Source organism: Pithys albifrons, chromosome 1 (assembly GCF_047495875.1).
Source record: "Pithys albifrons albifrons isolate INPA30051 chromosome 1, PitAlb_v1, whole genome shotgun sequence".
In the NCBI taxonomy this organism is placed as follows: Eukaryota; Metazoa; Chordata; class Aves; order Passeriformes; family Thamnophilidae; genus Pithys; species Pithys albifrons.
In genome coordinates, this window is record NC_092458.1 from 88,068,079 (window position 1) to 88,080,567 (window position 12,489).

Here is a 12,489-nt window from a genome sequence, read left to right on the forward strand (position 1 = left end):
ACACAACACTCCACACCAGGGTTAAGTAACTGTGCAGCCCCCTGCACCCCTGATTCCTGGGTTGAAATACTGGGTGCATGAATGGCCTCAGACCTCCACCTTCACCCTCATACACAGGACAACCTTGATCACTAGTCTACAAACCACCACTCTTCCCTGTCTGCAGCCACTTACTCTTGGTGCTTTTACTGAACAGTGCCAGAACTCCAAATGGAGCAGGGAGAGGTCCCACCTAGTGGCACACGACACATGCTCATGCACAGTCCCCAGGGCAGTGCAGTTTGCAAGAGATCACTGTCCGTGGCTGCCTTCTGCCAAGAAAGGGAGCCTTGTGTGCAAGGAAACACTGGGAGGTGCACTAAACAGGGAAGGTGCCGAGCAAGTTGGTACTTCTTTGGCACAAAGTGACATGTGGTGTCCCATTGCTGTCCAGCATCCCTCTGCCATTTTATGCTGCTTTAACATCAGGGACTGCACTGGTGAGTCTGACTATAAAAACAGTTATAAGAAAACCAGGTCAGGTCTTACCAAATATTTTAAGATCACACTGCATTTTTAAGGATTACCCACATTAGCAGTTTTCATGTATGTACAATCCCAGTTTACCTAGCTTCATTTAAAAGACCTGATTAAGCCAGAGCAGTTAAATCAGTTAAACTCTTTATGGAAATTCAGCTTGTTTCCAGTTACACTGGCCCAATTCCCCACGGATTTACATGCCACACATAACAAAAACCAAATATGCACCTAAAAATTTAGCCATTTTAAATAGATAATTCTTTTTACACCTTTACTTGGACAGCATTATATAAATATTAAGAAACAATTGATGTTAAACTCCTCCTAGGGAGAAAAATTCAGGATAAATACTCATGCTGCAACCTATTGACACAGGCAAACCCTGAGGGACACCAGCTCCAAATAATAGAGTGTCAGTAGATTTCTGCCCTGGCTGTAAGACCCTATGTGCCCCCACTCTCCCTCATCTCCATTTCCCAGTAGCTCCCTCTGCTCTGGGAAGCAGCAGGCCTCCTTCCCATCCACTCTGGGCAGACAGAAAGCAGCTCTGACACAGCCAAGGGCCATTGGCTTCCTCATGGGGAGGCAACACTCATGGCTCAGGAAGAAACTTAGACAGGGAAGGGATGAGCACACATTTCTGTTACCTTGGAGACCAAGTGTTTATGCTGGCAGCAGGTGTGACACTGTCTCTGAGCCATCCTCAGGGAGCAAAGGCCACACAGTGCTGGGGTGGTGCCAGCAGCTCCAGCCTACTCTGTTAGGCTGTGCTGGCTGCCCTTACCCGTGGGCAGAGACCAGGGGGGTTATGTACCCACTGCCACAAACCTGGGCTGTCCTCTGAGAGCAAACATGTCCTGACTGCTTTTTAGATGAGTTTGCCTTACAAATTAACTAGGTAGTGAAGGAAGAGGCTCTCTCAGCAGGGAGCAAAGGGTGCTACTTTGGTTACTAGGGATTTCATTGCTCTGCATTTAATAGCAGTGGGCAAGACCTGACCCCTCCTTCAAAGGGTAGCTGGTGTGCCTGTTAGCTGATGCATCTTGTTTCTGTGTCTGTTACGAATACACCCGGGAAAAAGCCAAGCTATGGAAGATATCAGCCACAAGACTTACTGTGCCAGAGCAGGAAAAGTGTGTAAATTGAGTTGCAGTCAGACTAGGTAGGAAAACCAAGTGCAAAAAGCAAGGCACACAGTCTGGCTGTCCAGTGTAACAGAATTCTGGAGTAAGGTCCAACACAGGTAATGCCATGGAACAGCCAGTTTAAAGAAAATGTATTTAAGCAAATAACAATTACCCAAAATGTTAAGGAATTCATTGGTCTCAACAAAAGCAGAGCACAACCTTTGCTAACATGGAGACTTTCCTAATCTCTTCAGAAGTTTCCTGAAGGCCTTATTAGATACTTATTGCACCTTCTTCTTCTGTTTTCAGGGGCCTTTCAGTTTTAGGACCTCAGCTTGAGCTGCCTGTGTTTTGTGGGCATTGCAGGAGGAAGTTCACAACTTGGAGAACTGAACCAGGTGTCGGCCAATCTCTGAGACGCTGGCACAGCCTGAAATACATGAAACATCAGTGAGAGAGAAAGGTTTGCAGATGAAGCTTGTAAGCCCCTCTCCCTAAATTACAGTCTTGTCTTGTGTAAGCCAGGTTGGGATAGGTTGGCACTACAGCAGGACTACTCCTCAATGGCTTTTTCAGCCTTGAGGTTAGGTACTGGACTTCCCACACAGGAAGAGTTAGAAACATGAAAAAAATATATTTTATAACAAGTGGAGCAGGGTGCTATTTAATCCAGCCAGCAGAAAAAAGGTACACAGAAAAGATACAGGAATCGCTGTGTGCCAAATGACTGGAGGTGGAGATTTGCACTGCCGTTTCATCTGGTCAGACATGGGTGGAACAGGGGTGCTGGTCGACAGCTGGCTGGACATGAGCCAGCATGTGCCCAGGTGGCTAAGAAGGCCAGTGGCATCCTGGCCTGTGTCAGAAACAGTGTGGCCAGCAGTATCTGGGCAGTGATCATCCCCTTGTACTGGACACTGGTGAGGCCACACCTCAAATCCTGTGTTCAGGAGAGATTTAGATTGGATATTAGGAAAAATATCATCACAGAAAGGGTTATCAAGCATTGGAAGAGGCTGTCCAGGAAAGTTGTTGTCACCATCTCTGGAGGTATTTTAAAGACATGGAAATGTGGTGCTTAGGGACATGGTTTCTTGGCAGAGTTGGCAGTGGTGGGTTAGGAGTTGTACTTGATGGTCTTAAAGATCTTTTCCAACCTAAAAGATTTTATGATTCTGAAATTTCCTGCTCCACCAAAAAGATCCCAAGCTGTTACTCTTGCTGAATTCAGTGCCCTTTTGCATGTAAAGAAGTATAACAGCCCACTGGGAAAAAAACCCAAAAAATCAAAAACCCAAACAAACCAAAATTAAAAAAAAAACAAAACCCAAACAACAAACCATCTTGTAGGAATCTTTACTAGTTAAAAAAGTAACCTATAAACCCAGCCTGTTGAGAAATGCCCAATGGGATTTCAGTTCCAGTCTCCCAGTCATCATTACTGTCCACTTGAGTTCATGGTTGCTAGAGCATGAAAATCTTTAATAAGATCCTTTGCTGATGTCTGAATACTTCTGCACCGGATCTGCATGTCCTGCTTAGTATCATAGAATATCCTGAGCTGGGAGGAACCCACTGTGATCATCAAAGCACATCTCCTGGTCTTGCACAGGAGAGCCCCATGAATCGCCCCATGTGCCTGAGACCATTGTCCAAATGCTTCTTGCACTCTGGCAGGCTTGGTGCTGAGGCCACTTCCCTGGGAACCCTGTTCCAGGGCCCAATCACCCTCCTGTTCATGTGTGAAACTGGAGTTTGTACTGGGCTCTGTAAATCTGCTGTTTGGCGAGGGGGTCAGACATGGCATCTACTGTTGGGAGCAATAGTGAGAAATGAGAGTGAGGAAAAAAAGTAAATGCTTGGAGGAGACACAAAGGCTTTTATGGCATGTGGAATGCAGAGCTTTGAACCCGCATTAACAGGTTATATACTCCATGCACATATGCACAGAAAAATCCTGCATCCATTTTTAATAAATGTTGCATGCAGAAAAAAATTGGTTGCATTTTACCCTGATAAACACTACATTGAATACTGAAAAACTTATGCTGCCATTCCCAACAGAACAGAAATTCCAAGTTTTGTTCAGCTGTACTTAGCAGTTTTGCTTCTCTTTAGCTGGGTCACAAAGCTTCTTTAACCTCCTTCCTCCATGCAAGCTTCATTGCTGTGACACCTGAAATGCCAGGTGGTTTTCTAGAAAGCAAAGAATCACCTTAAGCATAGCAACTAGAATCAGCACAGCTCAGGTGGATTCTCTTTTTGTGACTCATCCTTCAAACTTCTGATTTCAGGTGGCTTGCATGAAGAAACCTCTGTATCATCCGTTGCAAACAACCTGTAAAATACTTACCAGCCAAGGCCATTGACAAACGAAACTCATCCTGCAGAATTCTCAAAACATCCTGGAGGCCTTCTTCCCCCTGTTCCAGCAGAGAAAGCAGTCAGGGGAAAAGAAGCACTGGCACAGAGTGATGCTGCAGCATGCTTGTGCTGTGAGAGCTGGGACAGTCCCTTAAGATCATGCCAATTCCAGTCTCTCATATAGATGAATGATTAAAATAATATGATGGATGTGCTCAGTTCATCACAGATTAATTTAGGTGCTTTTCCTTTTGTGATACATCTGAACGTGGAAAGAAAACAAAGCTGTTTTTCACTTCTGACATTTTCTAGCTGTTTTTTTTCTTAGCTTTTAGTTTTCTTCCGCCAACGGGCTTGTTATTTAAAATGTCAAGCCTTACAACACTGACAGATTTTAATGAAGCAATGAAAGTTTTATATATGCTATGCTTTAAAAAATTTAGTTTACTCAAATACTGGACTGAATCTTTAAAAATAATATATTGTGTGTTTTTCTCTGTGTAAGTCACATCAAGAGGCTCAAAATCCAATAAACTGTATATAAGATTTTGAGCTTCCTCTAAAGTACTGAACCATTTCTTTTCTTTTTTTCTCTTATATTTTCTTTTTATTTCTTGTAATAAAGAATGTTTAGGGTGCAGACAATGCTAGTGTATGTTCATACTCTTCCTCTCTTGTGTGCTAGAGTAATGCACTGAGACACATCTTTAGGAATACTCTGATTTACTCATCTTTAGGAATATAATACCAAATCAAAGTTAAACCCCCAAAATCCCATTTCCATGCTGTTTGCATTGTGGAAAAAATGCAGGCAACTCACAGAAGCACCTTTTCCATGTTAGGCCCTTTTTTAATGTTTACTGGCAAAAGAAACAGTACTGACAACTCTTCCAGTTTTCTCAGAAGTTTCAGGTGATTTCATGATAAAGCCTAGATACAGGAGTCTACAACAATCAACCACTGGACAAGAGTCTAATTCAAAAGATAGGAAATGTTTCTAGACCATAAAAATAAACAATTTTTTTCTGCTAGAGAAGTTTGGAAGCTCCAACCAAGAGTCTAAAAAGCGAAAATTTAGCAAAGCAAACAACTGGTATGATAACAATTTAATTTTATCTGTATTATGTTAACTTTCTGTATCAGAGGACTATTTTATTACTCTGGATTGTAGAAATATTCCAGTAGTTAAGAAGCAGCAAAGCTGGAACTGAGATAGCAGTGGCAAGTTCAGGAACCTACAGGACATGGTTGTTGTGCTCAGCCTTGTCCAAAATGTTTCAGACATCAGTGGGGTGGAGTTCTATACGTATTTCTGAAGAATTCATAACACTGTCATGAAACCGTTGTATCAAAACCATATAGTGTTCCCAAGGTTGCTGACAGCAGATACATTTTTCAGACTCATCTTTCTGGCAAATAAGCCCATCCCTGATTTTCAAAAGCACAGATGGTCCCAAGTCCTACAGTATTTTAGCACTGAATTGCAACAACAAGAAATCAATTCCCACAAAAGAATGTTATTAGCTCCAAAATCATATAGGAAATCATGAAATTCAGTGGAATCTTAAAATCACAGAAAATGTCAGATTTTCAGTCAATTTGGGTGATTCCACTTAAAATTCATTAAAAAAAAACAACAACAAAAAGAGATTCTTCACTGGTGAAAACTCCCTCTATGACTTCAATAACAGTGTTGAAGAGTATGAGAAGCAGGGATATGAACTCAAAGCTCCTTACTCACCTTGTAAGCCAGACCCCAGAGAGCGGGTCTTCCAATAAAGACACATTTTGCTCCCAGTGCCAGGGCTTTTAATACGTCACTTCCTTTTCGTATTCCACCATCTAAATAAACTTCGACTCTGCCTCGTACTGCCTCCACAACCTCAACCAGGGCATCAATCTGCAAAGAAGCAGCCAGTGTCACCTTGGGTTCAGCTCTTAATTCCAAGAGGAAGAGTATATATTCCAAAGAGATAGACAGGGATGCAATGCTTTAAGAACATACCTTCTCAAAATGAAACGTGACGATGCATCACAAATAGCTCAGTACCAAAAGCTGCAGAATAAAGTGCAGCTCCCTGTTCTGTTTGCCAGACAGTTAATGCCATTTTCCAGCGCTTTGCCTAAACTGATAGTCTTTGCTAGCTTTTCTGATCAGTGAAAAAGTATAATACTCACTTGCATTATGAAAGATTTTAAATATTTTCATTGAGACAATCATGAATGGCAAAAACGTTTGTAAAAAAAGGCTGATGTCAAATTTCTACTATCCAAACTGCCTAAACTTAACATTTCAACCTAATCCTGGGGACTGCCTGTCAAGTGCCTCCTCAAAAAGTCCCCAAAGCATTTGTGAAGGATTTTGTTTGCTTTGTAGTACAGTCAACATATAATTTCCTCCAGGTTAACTCTCCTGATTCCCCTTTTCTCTAGAGTCCAGCACAGACCAGGATTCCAGTTGCTAGTGCAGGGCAGCACCGCACAGAGGTGCTGGCTCTGGTCCCAAAGGCAGCACAACCAGGAGCAGGACATTGCACTAGACCTAATTAACTATTAGCAAACCCAAATGGTTCCTTTCTGCAGTCTTCCTTTTGCCTTCTTTTAATTTTGTTTGCTTTGCCCTGTTCTGTTTTTTAAAGTAGAGTAGCTATAACTAAGAATACTAAGTAGATTTTTCTAATTAATCCACTACGTTTTTCAGGATTTCAGACTGAAAACTTTCAAGCTGAAATTTTCTAGGAGTAGCTCAGCAAGAGCAGGGACAAGAGCTTCTGCTGCCAGACTTGGTACCAGAAGAATAGCAGAGCCGAACTAGGTATCTAATGCCTTGTCTGTGTATGTAAACGAAATTCTAAGGTAGAAGAACAATTTAAAGTGGATGCCATTTCTGTTATTATGCACTCAGCATTTACAGTACTGATTTTTTTAATTTGTTATTATCAGGCTTGATGCAGAATAGAAGAAAATTCCCTGGTACCTATTTTTGTTTTACAAAGGAAAACAGATAAAAGAAAGTTTCTAAGATACTATGCAATGCAGAACTGTAAAATAAGAACAATTGGAAAAACTGAGAGAAGCCAAATTAAACCAGTGAAATACACAAATGTCCAAACAATGCTTGATTTCTTTGTACAGATTAAAAAGCAGGGGAATGTCTTTCCAGATAAGTTATCCTTTTTCTGGCTCATGAAAGTCAATAAATTCCCATTTAGACTTGAGTCTGTAAATACGCACGCAGACCTCTCACTAAATCTAGCTGCATTGTTTTGCATGTTTTGACAGATGTGAACAATGAGAATACATTATGCTCTCATTTGTATATTTTTGGTTCCAGAGCTTCGTTTTCCTTTTGCTGCAGTGCGCAAAGAGTCTGTGTGCACTGCACCAGCTAATGGAGGCATAGGCAGAAACCTTTTTCCGACTTAGGCCACTGGTTTATCTGCAGTTCCGTGAGATCTCTGATGCGTACAGAACCCTCTAAAGAAGCTGAGAAAATACTTCAGTGGCTAACCCATACCCGCTTAAAGCTAAAGTGCATCTACCACTGAACAAACACAGTCCACCAGCAGTGTACACACAAAGCTGAACATAAAGATACCCAGGTTAACACACGTGTGCAGACTGTAAACAGTCATGGGACATCCATTTTTTCACTTACAGTGGCAGGTCCTTCATCCAGTTGCCTTCCACCATGGTTGGACACAATAATTCCCTGAACTCCATGTCTCACTGCCAACTCTGCATCTTCTTTCGTCAAGATGCCTTTGATGATGATGGGCAGGTGGGTCAGGCTCTGCAGCCAGTAGATATCATTCCAGGTGACAGAAGGATCTATGCTGTTGGGCGGCAGTCCGTACTCAGAACGGTCATCTCCCTACAGCCATAGAACAAAAGGAAAGCTCATCTAAGCTGTAGGTCCCTTGAAGTCTTTCCATGCCCTAGTAATTAAACTTGCTAGCAGACATGTTCATCAGCTCCAGAAAACACATGTCTCTGAAGGAGAATAATTACAGTGGGGGTGGAGATCAGTGTCTCTATGGCAGCTGGATGGGGATTTTGAAGACAGAACCCAGGTTGGCAGAAGGTCAAGCCACAATGCTGCAGAACCAGAGATGGAGAAGATACGTCCCGGGTACAGAAGATGCCCAAGCATCAGTTACCCAGTGGTTTTTGTCTCATGTGGTACATGCCAGTGCAGGAAATGAAAGGACAGGCTCATTTTACAAACCTCAAAGTCTCGTTCCAAGTTCTTCAGTTTCATGTGGGGAGGAAGGTGGAACCCATTGCGGATATCGTCACGTCTTTTGCCCGTGTAGGGCAGATCTGCGGTGAGGACGAGGGCCTGGAAACTCAAGGCCTCCGCCCTTTGGACCAGTTTCTGGGAAGCTGCCCTATTGCGGTGGATGTAGAGCTGGAACCACCGGAGGCCACCGGGGGCGGCCATGGAGATCTCCTCCAGCGTGCAGGTGGAGTATGTGCTGGCAATGTAACAGGTGTTCATGGCTTTGGCCGCTCCAGGACGTATTGAAAAAGAATCAGAAACAAAGTCATTTGAACGGTCTTGCCAGACATCAGATGCAAAATTTTGTACTGGTTGCAGAGCACCTGAACTCCTGTTTCACGTAGATCCCACAAAGCACAGTGCAACTATGCCCCCTGGACTAAAAATAGCTGCATTTACCATGCACTAGTGTAGGATCATGGTTAAAAAAGCAGGGAAGAGAGAGGTCATTTTCCAAGCTGTGCTTCAATTTTCCAACTATCTTTTTCAAAAAGCATGAATTTTATCTTTGTGACTGAGTCCTCACAGGAATGTACTGTCAGTTCCACTCAATGAACACAGAAACTCACAGAAGAAAAAAGACATTTCTAGGCATTGGCTCTCCAAACCCACCACAGGATTTGTGAAGGGGGTATCTTTTTCTTTAAGGGAGACCTTTCTTAACCAGTAATAAGGAATTCACAGTCTTAAACCCATCCACCACTTTCATGACCTATCAAGAGCCCCCAGGACCGAGAACCTTGTGTGGTTTCTGGTGTGAGTCCAAATGTGTCCACTCCCCCTGCCTTAATTTTGCAGCAGATTCTGCAGTGCTGATCTTGTAATGGTGGCAGCTGGAGAAGTAGAGCAATGTCTATACAGCTTCCCAGGCAAGTTGTCAGAAAGTGGGAAAGGAGTTTGCCCCTTCAAGCCTGCAAATTTTGCTCAGTCACACTTTAAGCCATCCTAACAGCTTCTTGAGGCTTTCCCACCAACCCCTTTTTGCAACATGCCAGCAGACCAGAAGAGTACCTCTGGCCGTGCTTTTCTCTCCATCAGGCCATGCTAGCTGGTGGAAGCCAGTGGGGGCAATTCCTACAGGAAAGCTGATTTCAGTCCCCTGGATCTTAGTCCTAATGTCCATCACGGATACATCCCGCAGCACACGTGGCCGGAAATGAATTCTGTAAGGCAATAAAACCCCCTTCAGCATAGTAGATCTTCAGTGAGTTTTCTGAAGTTTCATGGAAACCAGGTCTTCATTTACCAATTACAAAGCAAGAGTCTGAGTCAATAAATAGAGCAGCATATAACAAAGGCTCTTTGTCCTTTCCGTTCACTTTAGCCAGGAGTTCAGCCACTTTCACTTTTCATTAAATATGCTAACTGGCCACACTACATAATTTCTGCATTTCCCACCTCCCGTTTCTCCCCTTGTCCAGCCCTCTGGTTCCTTCTACTTGCAGTCCAGTCCCAGGTCGGTGCCTTCCGCTCCACCATTTGTGTCTGTTCTCACTGTACAGTGTGCCTGCCCTCACACTCTGCAGAATGTTCCCCAATCCCATCCTCCTTACTCAAAGGCTTCCTGCTGTTCACCAAGAGCTCCCTGTTGCATCTCATTCTATTACAGCTACTCATCCCCTTTCCTGTTGTGCCATACATACCCTACCCTACCCTACCCTACCTTAGCCTACCCTACCATACCCTACTCTTCCACTTGCCTGTACCCTCAGCATCCCTTATGCCTCATACAACCCATGTCATACTCAGGCTGGCATCAGAGCATGCAGTGTATATCATTCAGGTAAGTGCATTTTGCTCAGGGATCATCTTGAAAGGGCAAAGTGTTAGGTGTCTTTGCTTGTGAAGTCCAAACACTAGCACAAAAATGTAGTTTAAAAGCTGCCAGTAAAACACCCCTCATTTCCTCCTCACATTACCTTTTATATGCGAGTATGTTTTCATCTCGTGTTTTACAATCATCTGCTCCAGCAGCAAAATAATCCCAAGCAAGCTTGGGTAAATACGTTTTAGCATAGGCTTCAAAGTCTGAGAGACACACCATAGCCATTGCTGAGGGAGGCTCTGGCAACCTTGAAGAAAAGAATAACATGGAGCAGAAATTAGAGCCCTGAACTTTCATTCTCTGTTCTAAGAGTTCTAATGCCACTTTATGCAACAGGCTATGAATGCATCTTCTCCCCTAATATGAGGAAATCTTGCAGATGCAGCCTTAAGAAGCTTGCATCTCCGTGTCTCTCTTTTTCCTGTTTTAAACCACAGCCTGAATAGGACATTTTAGGTCCTCTGCTCTTTTAGTTGTGTAATTCTGTCATAAGTTCCATCTTAAAACCAGCTGGGTTATTTGTTCCACTCATTCTCCTCAAAGTTTGTCCCAGAACATCATATGCTAGATTACCCCTAAGGACGGCTCCCTGACTGAATAATTAGTTATGGAACACAGTGATGGAATTCAAGATTATGAAATCTGGAAACAAGTAAGTACAGACTCTACATCTAACCTGCTTCAGCATGAACACATTGTAAAACTATGTCCAGGCTCTGACTGCAAGTGGAACAGCAACACTGTGGAAAGAAACAAAGAATTTTCTACAGATCTCCATTTATCTTCTGTAACAAATATCTTCTGGGTGTTTGCATTACATGCTAGAGCACTGACATATACTATAAAAAGAGTATACAGAATTTGGACAAACCATGAGAAAACACTGGCAAAAAACAAATGCCACGAAATGAAACATGCTTCTAAGAACTTCTTTCAGGGAAGAGAAGTGATGTTGTGTTACCCAGATGTCTAATCAAACCCATGTAAATGCTGCCCAGCAAATGCCTGCACATACATACTTTTGAAGTAGCCAGAACTAAAAGCTATGCAAATTAATGTTTTAGCAAACCATGCCTTTGTGTGAGGAAAAACATATACAAAACACAGACAAAGTCAATTTGCTAAATTGTTTGTTGCAATTCCTTCCGCAGCTCTGATTAAAATAACCATTTAGCAAGATATATGAAAACATGAAGTTTTAAAACAGCTGTGGCTCAATCTGATTTTCTAAAAAATGTACAGGAAGAAGTAAATTTCCTAGTTTTCAGGATTAGCCTCCCACCACAGTCTAGCAAGCTGCACCATCATCAGTCCCATGTGTCCAGTGTTGTACACTTCTGGCACAGATAAACACATAGGTTGTGTACACAGAAACAACCTGTCAAACTGCAGGCATGGATATGTCTCACTGACTGACATACCTGTGTTTACCTTTGAAAATTAGGTCTTACAATTCTATGCTACTAAAGAGCCCAAGATGAGGGACTCATTGGGAGATGAAGAAGAAATGTGATTTGTTTTGTCTCATCTGACAGGCACTAGGCAGCCAGTGGTTAAGCACCCTAAGCCTGCTCTGTATGCCTTCAAGACATCAAGCACTGCTGATAGCACAAGTCCTCATATATACACTGTGACATACTTTAAACAATGTATTACAACTTCTGCTTTTCTAACTCAAAAGCACAATAAGACAAACCAAGTCCTCTCATGGCAGAATATATAGGAATTTTAAACATCCCAGGCCCAGCCCTGTCTCCCATCTCAGAGCTCAGTTCAGACTTACGTAGGGTTTCGGGGGGAGCTGTAGAAGGTGAGAGCTTCTCTCTCAAGGTGGACTGCAAACAAGATTTAGAAAAGGTCTTTTCACTGAGTAGCTTCTGTTTTTTCTAGAGTCAATAAGCAACCACCAGAGATTAAAGCTCAATCCTGTGGTAAACTTTGTACTGTTTGTATAACACTAACTTTGTTTTGCTATCAGGTGATTAAAAGTTCCTTCTAAAAACATGCATCACCTTGTCAGCAGTGTGGTTGCTTGGGACAGAGCCCTGGAGCTGAGCTCTTTGGCAGTGGCTGATGGCTGTGCAGTATTGCAGGGGTTTTACTGAGCCTCTAAACTGTTGGTAACTTGCTGCTTCATGTGCTGCAGACCCTACCAAAATGATGATCCACAGACAGTGAGAATTGTTACAACCCACAGCTACAGAGCCTGGAGTCTTCAGCAGCATGTGTGGAAGAGATATTTTTTGCTTCCTACAGTATATGAACATCTGAAATACTCTTTGCCTTCTGCCATTTTTAGTGGAGTGCTTTCATGATCCAGTTTCTCTCCCCCTGGGCGTCCTTGGCCCCCCAGTCAGTAATCTTCCAAGAGG

General features: G+C 42.9%; 1 protein-coding gene across 2 annotated transcripts; it reads right to left on the bottom strand.

Moving 5' to 3' along the window:
- Positions 1-1,778: 1,778 nt before the first annotated feature.
- On the bottom strand, positions 1,779-12,008 carry HAO2 (hydroxyacid oxidase 2). Of its 2 annotated transcripts, none has more exons than XM_071559528.1 (8): positions 11,901-12,008; positions 10,212-10,364; positions 9,304-9,455; positions 8,239-8,522; positions 7,669-7,884; positions 5,752-5,910; positions 4,000-4,069; positions 1,779-2,076 (listed from the first exon to the last, which is right to left on the bottom strand). In XM_071559528.1, the coding sequence occupies exons 2-8, from the start codon at positions 10,340-10,342 to the stop codon at positions 2,021-2,023; spliced, it is 1,068 nt and encodes a 355-aa protein (XP_071415629.1). In that variant the 5' UTR covers positions 10,343-10,364; positions 11,901-12,008; the 3' UTR covers positions 1,779-2,020. The 2 variants fall into 2 exon arrangements, with proteins under 2 accessions (XP_071415629.1, XP_071415637.1); XM_071559536.1 differs by lacking the exon at positions 1,779-2,076 and adding an exon at positions 3,331-3,842.
- Between the last annotated feature and the right edge of the window lie 481 nt (positions 12,009-12,489).